Source organism: Peromyscus californicus, unplaced genomic scaffold, assembly GCF_007827085.1.
Source record: "Peromyscus californicus insignis strain IS unplaced genomic scaffold, ASM782708v3 Scaffold_6__1_contigs__length_162567912, whole genome shotgun sequence".
Lineage (NCBI taxonomy): Eukaryota > Metazoa > Chordata > Mammalia > Rodentia > Cricetidae > Peromyscus > Peromyscus californicus.
Window position 1 is genome coordinate 134,945,733 of NW_026294584.1, and position 13,100 is coordinate 134,958,832.

Sequence of the window (13,100 nt, forward strand, 5' to 3'; positions counted from 1 at the left end):
GTATATAGACACACAACTACCACACAATTTTCTTTAATCCACGAATATATTTATCAAGTTTCAGACACAGTGCTACAAAAGTAAAGGTATGAGATGGCTCAGTGGTTAAGAGTACTGGCTGCTCTTCCAGAGGTCCTGAGTTCAATTCCCAGGAACCACATGGTGTCTCACAACCAACTGTAATGAGATCTGGTGCCTCTTCTGGCCTGCAGGCATACATGCAAGCAGAACACTGTATAAATAAAACAAATATTTAGCCCAGAGGTAGTGGCTCATGCCTTTAATCCCAGCACTCAAGAGGCAGAGGCAGGTAGATGGAAGAATAGGAAGAGTTGAAGACACTAGCTAAAAAAAATTTAGAGAATTCAATGACACATTCAAATCAGTAACTATAATCAGGAGACAAAAACTATGTTCCAAAGACCTAATATATATCAGCTCAGTACTATTTATTTGATAGAGACAGATAGTTCAGTGGGTAAAAGCTCCTGCCAACAAGGCTGGAGCTCCACCTCCCAGATCGGAAAGAGTCCCACAATTTACCCTTTGACCTCTATACTCATATACACACACACACACACACATACATACATACATACATACATACATACATACATACATACATACAAGGGAGGAAGGAAGGGGAGGGAGGGAGGGAAGAAGGAAGGAAAGTTAATTAAGTAAGTGTGCCAGGCAGGTGGGTGGACTAAACCTTTAATTCCAGCACTAAAGTGGCAGAGGCAGGCAGATCTGTGAGTTTAGAGGCCAGCCTGCAGCCTGGTCTACATAGTGAGTTTCAAGCCACCGAGAGATACATAGTGAGACCTTGTCTCAAACCACATCCACTCTCAAAATAAAATAAGAGGACAAATAACATATCACAGTGATTTTTTTAAAATTCAGTTACTTGGGGCCCGGGGCGTTGGTGGCGCACGCCTTTAATCCCAGCATTCGGGAGGCAAGAGCCAGGCGGATCTCTGTGAGTTTCGAGGCCAGCCCTGGTCTACAGAGTGAGATCCAGGAAAGGCGCAAAGCTGCACAGAGAAACCCTGTCTCGAAAAACAAAAAAAACAAACAAACAAAAAAAAAAAAATTCAGTTACTTGGGAACTAGGCTAGAAAGATGGCTCAATAGTTAAAAAGTTAAGAGGGCATGTTTGCTCTTCAAGAAGACCCAGAGTTCGGTTGCTAATACCCACATCCAGCAGCTTACAATTACATATAACTCTAGCTCCAAGGGATCAGATATCCTCTTTTGGCCTCTGGAAACAGCCACACATGAGACAATCACTTATATTATATTTTTCTTTCTGACTCTGTCTCTGTCTTTGTCTTTCTCCTCTCCTCTTCCTCTCCCTCTCCCTCCCTCCCTCCCTCCCCTCCCCTCCCTCCCTCCCTCCCTCCCTCCCTCCCTCTCTCCTCTCTCTCTCTCTCTCTCTCTCTCCCTCTCTCTCTCTCTCCTCTCTCTCTCTCCTGCACTCAGAAAGGCAGATTTTTGAGTTTGAGGGCCACCTGGTCTACAGAGCAAGTTCTGGACAGCCATGACTACAGAGAGAAACCCTTTCTTAAAAAAACAAAAATAATAATTAATTATTATTATTATCACTATTATTATTGTTGTTGTTATTGTAATAGAGAGCTGGAGAGATGACCCAGCAGTTAAATGCTTACTGCTCTTGCAGAGGACCTAAGAAGTTTAGCTTCCAGCACCCATGTCATCTGGCTCACAACCACCTGTAACTCCAGCTTCAGGGGATCAGACACCTTTCTTTGGCCTTGGTGGCATATATATACAAACCCACACATGTAATTTAAAATAAAATAAATATTTAAAAAAAATAAAATTTTAAACAAAAATTTAATTTCTCCCATGACAAATTTATACCATGTACTTTACAATAGCTTCCTTTCTCAATACAATAAACAGATGCTCTTGACAAACCTGTGATTTTAATAGTATACCACATTTCTTCATCCAAAGCTCTTGGTACTTCTATATGTTATCTCTTTTTCTCAAGTGGATAACATATCTAGCTATTTTGGTTTTAATTTTTGAACTAAGAGAAATAAGACAGTAGCTAGTTGCATACATAGAGTAAAAAATAAAATGTGATCAAATAAATATTTAATATAGTTTAATCTCATTTTTAACCACTAGAGGGCAACCTTGTCATTGATTTCTAATCCCTAAACCTCACACATTTTAGAAGTACCAATCAATATGACTTAAAATTAACTAGGTTTATTCAGCAGCAACCTCATTCCAATAAGTAATCATAATATCATCTTATATACAAGAGGATTTTGTGGGTAGGAAAAAACACATGGTATCATGAAGGGAGAAAGGATTATTTCTGCCCTTAGCAAGCTAAACAACAAAAGTATATCTAAAAAAACGAGGATAATCTGGAAATTTCTTGCTCATCTTTATAAATATTGATACTTACGTTTTAAGTGTTCCAGATGTCATTAGTTCAGTCACTAAAACAATGCATTTTTTTCCCTTTTACTGTGGATTCCCAGGAGTCATAGAATCGAACAATGTTGGGATGTTGAAGACCCTTTAACATTTCTGCTTCTTCTTTGAATCTCTGCCTTTCGGACTTTGTTAACTTTCGATCCTAAAAGGAAAAAACAAAGTAATGTGATGTAAAACAATAAAACACAAGTCACACAGAAGCTAAATAAGCTGGGAATGATGGTACATGGCTGCAATCCTAGCACTCAGATAGCCTCTTGAGGCAGGAGGATGGCAAGTTAGAAAACCTGTCTAAAAAATAAATAAAATGTGCTATTTCTGTATTAATTAATGATAAATAACATTAAAATTAAAAAGAAACACTAATAACAGTCATTTTCATGCCCTAAGGGTCTGAGAACAGACTACTACATATTTAAGAAAATTAGATTATAAAGTGAATGCTTGACATTATTTATTATTAGTTATCAATGTATGTCTAAAATATAATCTCATTTGCTACTTCCAAAATCAGGCAATAATTGTTAGAAATAGGCAAATAATGACATGGAATGGTCATGGGTTTCTGAAGGCAAAAAGATTAAATAATCACTATAGTTCTATCTTTATACTAATCATAACTTTCTTTATGATTATACTGCATCACCCAACAAAACTTAACAGAATCAAGCAATCTAGTAAATATGCTTTCAACATGTGTTTTAAAGTTTCTCGGTGCCATTACAGGAACTAATTTATTTACTACCTGAGATGAAGAATGGGAAAAGAATCCAGTTTGTTTTTATACCTTAACAAGATCCATATACACAATGTTCTGTTTATTAAAATGGAAACTATCTCTAGCCACTCACTCTCAGAATAGATACTTTAAAAAGTATTCTCAGCAAAACTAAATGTGAATTAATATTACACATCTAATTTATAAAGTCCTCTGTGTTACGAGAGTGGTCTCTCCTTCTTACTCCCTACCCTTGAATGAAACACTATCCTGAATTTAGATATGTAAATCTGGTTTTTACATTCTGTAAAATATTTTGAACATACCACAATTTATACATTATCTACTCAGGAATCTTTAGTAAGCACTCCCTCTCATTTGTTGTTTCTCCAAAACCACAATTAAGGTTTCACTGTTAATCTTCTTGGGCTTGTACATATAACTATTTATAGGACACTAGGGGTTTTTGTTTTGTTTTATTTAGACAGGATCTCTCTACACAACCCTGGCTGTTCTGGAACTAACTATATAGTCCAGTCTGGTCTTGAACTCACAAAGATGTATCTGCCTTAGTCTCCTGAGTGCTGGGATTAAAGGCAAGGGAAACCAAGCCCAGTAGGGCACTGCTTCTTGTAGGATTCACAAAGTTCTTTAAGATTTATAAACTTACAGGACTGGAGAGATGGCTCATCTGTTAAGACCAGTTATTGGTCTTGTAGAGGATCTAGGTTCAGTTCCCAACACCAGCATGATAGAACACAACCATCCATGATTCCAGTACCAGGGAATCTAACACACCTTCTTCTGACCTCCTCTGGCACCAGGCATATATGTGATGTACATACATACATGCAGACAAAACACTCCCGTACATTAAAAAAAAATCTAAAATCTTTTTAAAGATTTACCCAATTTGCACAAAAATAAATGTTAATTTTCATTAACTTTGAATTAAAATAATTTTTTTTGTCGTTGTTGTTTGGTTTTTTGAGATAGGGATTCTCTGTGAAGCCCTGGCTGTCCTGGAACTAGCTCTCAAGCAGGCTGGCCTAGTAGAACTCAAGAGATCCAACTACCTCTGCCTCTCCAGTGCTAGGATTAAAGGCATGTGCCACCACTGCCAGCTTAAAACTTACCATTTCATATTTATGAATGCAAACATGTAAGAGTATTCTGCATTACCTGTGATTATTATCACTGACAGACTTAATCAAATAACAAATGATTATAAGGTATCCCAAAAAGACACTCAGATTAATAACTACTTGGAAATCATGGTAGCTGTGAGATCTTGCACTAGATTGTAGTGTCCATTAATGATGTATACAACGCCACTTAAAAATAATACTTTGGCCAGGCAGTGGTGGCACACGCCTCTAATCCCAGCACTCAGGAGGCAGAGCCAGGTGAACCTCTGTGAGTTCGAGGCCAGCCTGGTCTCCAAAGTGAGTTCCAGGAAAGGTGCAAAGCTACACAGAGAAACCCTGCCTCGAGAAAAACCAAAAAACACCAAAAAAAAAAAAATAATAATAATAATACTTTGGTAACTAAAACATAATTTCTTTTCTGCTCTTATATGCTTTTGTTATGGTCTAAATGATTCACATTGAAATCTTAACCTCCAAGATCTTAGGAGATAGGTAGTGACTTTACAGGGGGAGTGGGCACACACTTCATGTAACAAGTTAATCTCTTCTACCCCTTCCACCCTGGGAGGATGCAACAAGTTCTCTGAGGCACAGTAAGTATTCACCAGAAATGGAGGCCTGTTGGCAATTTGGCCTTGAACTTCCCAGTTATCTGAATTGTGAAATTTTTTCTCTTATTTATAAATTAATGCCACCTAAGTTTAATTACAGCAGCCTAAGCAGTCTAGACACTATCTTGTGTCTGAAGGCTACCACGGCTACACATGTGGTAGTTATTTACCACACATCAACTTTGTCAATTGGTGAGTATAAAATCATATCTTGTTGCTTACTTTATCAGTGTCATTAATATGCTTAAACAACCTCTTTTTACTTTTCTGAGAGGGTTTGGTACGTAGTTCCAGATGACTTTGAACTTGCAGTCAGTCCTACCGCAGTCTCCCAAATGCTGGGATTATAGATGAGAATAATCAATATCCACTCTAATTGCACTTTTAAAAAAAATAATAATAAATTTTCAAGTGTTTATGTTTAATTCAGGAAAACTGTCAATTACTCCCTCTCTGAAATAGCCTCCTCCCATCCTTTACTCTCTACAAGAGTTTACGTGTAGAAATGCATACATGTGAGAATGTGAAACTTACCTTTATTGTGAGACTTTACCTCCATTGCTTTCTTTCGGTTCCTGATTCTCAGATATATCACTATCTTCACTAATTTTCTTTTCAGTTCTTACAACATATCTTCGCTTATTATCTTTTTTTTTGTTTACTATCATTATTAACTGAACTTTAGGGCTTAAGGGAGGCAAGGATACAAAAGACATGTGCTAGGGTCTTAGACTCTGTTCCAGATATAAGGGAGAGAAAAGCGTAAACCAGATGCTTCCAAATAAAAATGCAAGTGAGTCTGAAATACAGATGGGGGAAGGGAGCTAATACATGGACATCCATAAAAAATATAAAACATGGTGGTGGCATGCTTATAATCTCAGCACTCAAGATTGAGAGTTTGAGGTCAGACTGGCTAATGATAACCTGTTTCCCTCCAAAATACAAAACAAACCACCTCCAAACCAAAACAGAACAGCATTACAAGAAAAACTTTACAGGGTCAAGCAGTCAGACTCAAAAGTATCTATGGGGAAGTTTGAGAAAGGAAACAAGTCATGATTCCTATTCACTATTCCTCCCACTAGTATCAAAAACAAGTCTAAAGGCCAGAGAGATGGCTCAGCAGGTAAATATACTTGCCCACAAGCCAGTACTTAACATGGTGGAAGGAGTGAACTAACTCCTGAAAGATGTCCTCTGACTTTGAGCTTACACTTAGAAACACCTCTCTCTCTCTCTCTCTCTCTCTCTCTCTCTCTCTCTCTCTCTCTCTCTCTCTCTCTCTCTCTCAAACAAAGCTAAACTGGGAATGGTGGTACATAAGAATAACCCAAGCATCTGTGAGGTTAAGTTCAGAGGAGGCTCAGCCTGTGCTACTAGTATGACAGACCCTAACTCAAAACAAAAGTACAAAAAGCTAGGAGAAAAGGGCCAGGTAGGTGGGAGTATGATCATACTAAAGAATTTATTAATAAGGCTTTCTAGCCATCTCTTTGACCAAACCCAATTCCTGGAGGAGAAATTCATTCTACTCATTTGGCAGTGACCCTATACATTTGAATGAGTCATAATAATCAGTTTAATTACAACAGTCCCCTCTAGCCTCCACTGCATTCCTGCTTCATGAGCAAGCAAGTTTTCCCACATCCTCTTTGGAACTTCTTCCTCCTCAGAATTTTGCTCCCTCTCTAAATTTTCACTGTAAGACTGGCAAAAACATTATTTCAATAGGCTGGTGAGGTAGTTTGGTAGGTAAAGCACTGGTCACCAAGTCTTTAATAACTTGTGACTCAATGATGGAAGACACTGGCTTTTCCTTTCACCTCTACATACCACACACGTATCCAAGCTCCAACCAAAAATTTTTTTAAAGTAATGCTTACAAAATACCAAACTCTCTTTCACATCTTTTTGCACTTTATTTCAACTCCCCAGCCAAAGGTTGTGCCCTGTTATCCACAAAGTCACCTAATCTGTCCACTAGGGGTCATTACTGATGGTGACAGAATTATTGTATTACTGGTTATCTCTCAAAAGTATGAATTTTCCAGTCATGGCACAAGTCAAAGTAACTGAGGCTAAAAGTGGTACTACTTCTCATTTAATTTAGTATTGGATTTCAGTGCATTTTCATTTCATATTAGGTCAAGTTTTCACTGTACCACCACTATGGCATCAGTATTTCATTCCAGTCTTTTTAACTCTTCAAAGATACTCAGGGGCTAAGTTAGGAGGACTGAATTCAAGGCCAGTCTGATCTAAATAGTGAGACCTTATTTAAAATAAAAACAAAAATGTAAAAGGAAAAAAGCAGCAATGAGAGATGGAGAATCTGCCTATGTTACTCAGGCTAGTCTTGAACTCCTAAGGATCAAGCAATTCTCCTGTCTTGCTTGAACTCCTAGCCACCAAAGTAGCAGGACTACAAGGGTACACAATTGCACCTGATTTAAAATATACTTTATTACTAGACATGGTGGCTCATTACCTGTAATACCAGCACTTGGAAGGCTGAGGCAGGAAAACCATGAGTTTGAAACTAGTCTGGATTACAGATATATCTGGCTCCAAGGTAGTTTGAGCAACACAATGAAACTGTCAACAGACAGACAGACAGAGACACACACACACACACACACACACACACACACACACACACACACACACACACACCAAAAACAAACAAATAAACAAAACAAAAGAAAACAAAACAAAACTAGAGGCTCAATTCACAGTCACTTTTACCTGGGGTAGCAGGGATCTAATCTTGCCAAAGGTTTTGACTGCTGCCATTAGTTTTGCTATTTATGACACTAGATAATGAAGCTAATTTAAGCCCCAATTTGTCTGTTGAAATTCCATATATCCTAGGTTTCTGTGGACAAGTTCTAAGCTTACTTAGGTTTGGTGACTCAGAGATGGTATCAGTCCTAGGTGTGACTCTTATGCAATGAGCCTAAATCTGAATCTTACCTGTGTGTGACTGCATGTACCGGCTATAATTCTAAGGATGTACTTTCTTCAGCTTACATGCAACAAGTTTGCTTCTTAGTCTGATTTTCTCCTCATTCATTCTCATTCTGTAGCTTGTTTCAATATGCCTTTACCACTGGGTGATGGAAGTCTTATGAGAAGAAGCAGGGATGATTTCTCTTACCTAAAAGATCCTCCAACTCACCTCTCCATTTCCAGAGACTCCCCCTATCTTCCCTAACTGGCTCTATTTGGACTGCTTCTGACTTCCCAATAGGCACAAAAACCAACAGCCCCCTTTAAGTCAGGTCTCCAAAAGAAAACTTCAGCTGCATTACTCAGAATACAAGGGAAATTGGTGATTTGAGCAGGTATCTTCACACAATCTGAACCAACAATGGGAACAATAGGTGGCAATCCAAAGAATTCCCTATTAGAATGCATTCTAAATAACTGGAATAAATTTAAATTGGGTATACTAACAAAGAAAAAGCTTTTGCCATATGGCTACAATATCAACCAGGAAACTAGGAAACCTCAATCTTCAATGACTTATTAAACTATGATGCTATTATTACAACTAGACTGTTTTGTAAAAATTTAAGAAAATGGCAAGAGCATTTCATGTCTTCATCTTAATGGCCTGCTATGGGATCTAAAGCTGAGACATGACTGCTGGGTATGACTACCTCATATTCTGGGAGCAAACACTGCCATCTTAGAATATCCTCTTCTAATAGCACTTATGGTATGGTCCTTCTAAACATGTCTGAATTCATAAACTCTAAGGGGGAAACTCCAAGATCTCATGAACTGTTTTTAATTCAGAGACACAAGGAACAGCAAGTCTTTATCAAAATAATACCAATTTTTATCACTTTTGGAGAGTTCAAAGACTATAAAATCTGTTAGTACTCTTATCTATCAGCCAAACAAAAGAAATTATGTCCTCTGTAAGACATGCCAGATGCAAATGAAGGAACCATTAGAGTACAGTCTCCTTCTCTGACAGATTTTCATGATTCTCATCATAAATTTATAGGAATCTTTTAAATTCACTTATTTGATTGACAGGATTTACAGATCTTTTTTTTTGGGGGGGGGGTGTTTCGCAGGGTTTCTCTGTGTAGCTTTGCGCCTTTCCTGGAGACCAGGCTGGCCTCGAATTCACAGAGATTCGCCTGGCTCTGCCTCCCGAGTGCTGGGGATTAAAGGCGTGCGCCACCACCACCTGGCGGATTTACAGATCTTACTGTCATTTTTTACAGTAGAGAAAAACAAAGGATTATGAGGGCAACTTAGCAGCATGCAGATGTCACAGTAATGTTTCCAATCTTGGTATTTACCAAGTGAGGAAAATTCTACCCTAGACATCTTTATTGGAAATACCAGAAAGGCAACCAAGATCAGAAAAGAGGTGACCATATTTGCCTTATAATAGAAGGAATGAATAAAAAGGCATGTAACACCAGTCTGTTAATTATGACAAAGATTGTGAAATTACTTAAAACAAGGAAAAAAAATCTGTCCTCTTTCCTGGATTGCTGCTTGAGGACCTTAAAAAGTACACTAATGCTAGCCCTGAGTTATCAGAAGGAAAGGCATTCCTAGACAAGTATTTTTAACTCTGTCTGCCCCAGATATCACAGAAGCTTAAAAGGCCAAAATGGGCCCCAAAGGCAAACAAACAGATACGTAGGGGTTTTGGAATCATTAATAATAAAGATAGGATAAAAGAAGCAGAAAGGAGGCCAGATGGTGGTGGCGCATGCCTTTAATCCCAGCACTCAGGAGGCAGAAGCAGGCGGAGGTCTGGTGGGGGTGGGGGAGAAAGGTCCACAGAAGTAAACTAAAGGCTGAATGGCTAGCTGCTGCTGTGAACCCTGTACCACTCTGGGGATGCCCACCAATAGAAAATAATAAGGTGTCAGGGAGGTCCTGGCTAAAGCTATCACCTAGCCAAGCCCCTGGAAATTCATATATGGAAATGAAAGGGACACTGGAAAAGAAAACATCGATTTGCAAGAAAGAGACCAACAATTCCCGTACTGGAAAAGAGAATGTCTCCAGCTCTGAAACAAGTACAAAGACAGAAAAAAATCTTGGGAGCCAAAAGACTATAGATCTTAACTCAAGAATCCAGCCTCCAGTTAGCAAAGAAGAATTTCAGAACAATTAATTGCTTAAGGCCCTTCTTGCTTGCTTTTCAGCTATAAAACTAAGTTTCTAGGAATCTCACCAGAAACTCCATTTACAGAGAAAGAATATGTACTAAACTCCTTGTGCAACTCCAGTGGTTTCTGGTTTTACCTTATCAGATTATAACTCTGCTCAAGGCATTTCTAGAGCCATCCTATAATCTGACTTCCCGAGGGAAAACAAACACTCACGAAGGTTTTCTAGCAACTTTCTGAGATGTTAAACTTTTGAGCCACCAAGCTGGTACACAAGACAATGAATTGTGACACTCTTAAAAAGCCCATCTATATCTGGATATATCTTACTTTCTGTGACTCGGAAAAGCCCACACCCATGCTCTGAGGGGAATGTCTTTCTTTTTCTAACACTTATGCTTCACTCTTATTAAAATATCTTGGTGGGTTTTTGTTGTTGTTATTGTTTTGTTTTTGTTTTTGTTTTTGTTTTTTTGGAGACAGGGTTTCCTCTGTGTAGCTTTGGAGCTACAAAACAATAACAACAACAAAAACCCACCAAGATATTTTAATATATATATATGTGTATATGTGTGTGTATATATATATATATATATATATAGATATATAGATATATAGATATAAAATCTTTAAGGCAAGCAAGATGGGTGAGTGGGTAAGACACTTGCCATATAAGCTGGAGTTCATTCCTTAGAACCCACAGAAAAGCAGAACTCCAAAGTTTGTTCTCTGACCTTGATGTGCCTGCAGTGACATACGTGCATATATGCACACACACTCCCATATACACACATACTTTATTTTAAAGAAATAACAATAAACTCTTCAGTTCTGCTTATCATATCAGCTAGGCCTGGAACTCTTTTCTTCATCAAAACTAAGAATCACAGCTGAACCTAAGTCAAGGTCCTTTAAAAGCTTAGGGGAACTCTGCTGAGGGTGATACCATAGAGCTAGGTCTCTGTGTCCTCACCACTGATAGTTCCAGAGGAAACTGGGGTTACCTCAAGTTTTACCAAAAGTCCTCTCTTTTCCCTATAGAACAGCTAATCATCACCACCATATCAAACAATTCTGAAAGTACCTGGAGAAACAAAATTAAACTGAATCTACTTGTAATCCAAGTTAACCTCAAATATATCTTTAAGGCCACGTTGGACCTGCAGTGGTAGTACATGCTTGTAATCCTAGAACCACGGGAGTCTGAGATAGGATTATGAATGAGACCAGCCTAGGTTACTAATGAGACCCTATCTCAAAAACACAAACTAGGATTAGAGAGAGAAGGCTTAGTAGATAAGAATGATTACTGCTCTCTTCCAGAGGACCAAAGTTTGGATCCCAAAGGCTCACTATTGCTTGTTAACTCCAATCTCATGAGTTACTCTAATTTTTTTATTGACTCATAAACTTCATCTTTCTGAAAAATACAATACCAATACTTAGTACAATGTACCTGACTTCAGTTCGCTGTTCTACAGAAATGTCATTTAGAAAGTCCACAAGGCCTCAACTATACACAAAGAACTACAAGTAACTAAGGAATAACCAAAAGTAGGAGAGATAGTCTTTGCCAGGAAAGAACCATTGGTTATCTAATACCAAATGGTCAGCCCTGAAAACATACATACAAGTAGCATTATACAGATGAGTAGGTTATATTTAGGAAAATATGTATATACATATATGCACATATTAACAAATAAAAAAAGGCTATGAATCTGAAAGAGCAAGGAGGGGTATATGAGAGGGTTTGGAGGGAGGGGGAAAGAAGGGAATAATGTAATTATACTCTCAAAAATAAAAGAAGAAATTTTAAAAATTATTTCACTAAAAATAATAAAGAAAAGCAAGATATGTGGGTAGGTTAAAAGTGTTTGCCATGCAACCTGGTAACCTAAATACAATCCCTCAGACTCCCACAAATTGCCCTCTGGCTGCCACCTTTGTGCTATAGCACGAGTCCCCCAGAACACTAGTCTCCCTCTTCCCACTACAAAGTAAATAAATTCAATTTACAAAACTTTTTTTAAAAAATTCAGTTGTTTACATCCTCTAACTGGACATCTCTCTGCTTCTGTTTCAACCCCATCCATTTAGGAGCCTGTTACTGGCTCCAGAAAAATTCAAGACCAATTCACTGAAACAGTAAAACTGGCTTTTATTAATTAAAATTGAACTTTTGCAAACCTACAATCCACATCTCAAAAAATATTTAGTCAAGTCCTTTTAATTTTTATGGTATTTTATATTTGGTAATATTTGAAGTCTTACTACTAAATTAAGACACCCCCCCATGATAATTCTACATATCAAAAAATGGGTGACACGTCTGGAATCCTTTGATTAAAAAAGAAAATTAGGTCAATACTAGAGTCCTCCCTCCTTATCACTGTGCACCACTCTGACTAAGCAAACACTTGAGCATCTATTCCATCTTTAAAAAATAAGTACCACTAACTGATGTTAAGTATTGTGGTAAAAATTAATTTCAGGTAGGTAATAGGAAGTCTGAAGCAACTAAAGTACAAATTCCAATTACTATTTATTTATTTACAGAAAATTTTAGGAAATCCATCAGTATTTTAAAATAAGTCATAATTATTTGAGTCTGGAATATTCTCTCAGTATACTGTATAACAGCAATTTTAAACGACAGATATATTAACTATAGGAATTTTATACTTTATTTTATGTTCATGTGTTTGTGCCTGTGTGTATGTATGTGAAAAGGGCATCAGATCCCACAGAGTTATAGATATTTATGAACTGCCATGTGGGTACTGGCAACCCAACCCAGGTCCTTTCAAAGAGCAGAAAGTGCTCTTAGAACTGAGACATCTCTCCAGTTCCTATTTTATTCTTCTTGATAAAATCAGAAGAGATTAGAGGCTTAAGGAGTGGGTAAATAACTACTAAGAAGTAAAATGATTCTCACACACATACACACACACACACACACACACACACAATTGCACTGAGGTACAATAGGAAA

General features: G+C 37.7%; 1 protein-coding gene across 1 annotated transcript in view; it reads right to left on the bottom strand.

Moving 5' to 3' along the window:
* Positions 1–13,100, bottom strand: part of Wnk1 (WNK lysine deficient protein kinase 1) — a 145,740-nt gene that overhangs the window by 101,295 nt on the left and 31,345 nt on the right. Inside the window, 2 exon segments of the mRNA XM_052721955.1 lie at positions 2,447–2,505; positions 2,507–2,620. Coding sequence (XP_052577915.1) covers positions 2,447–2,505; positions 2,507–2,620 — 173 coding nt within the window.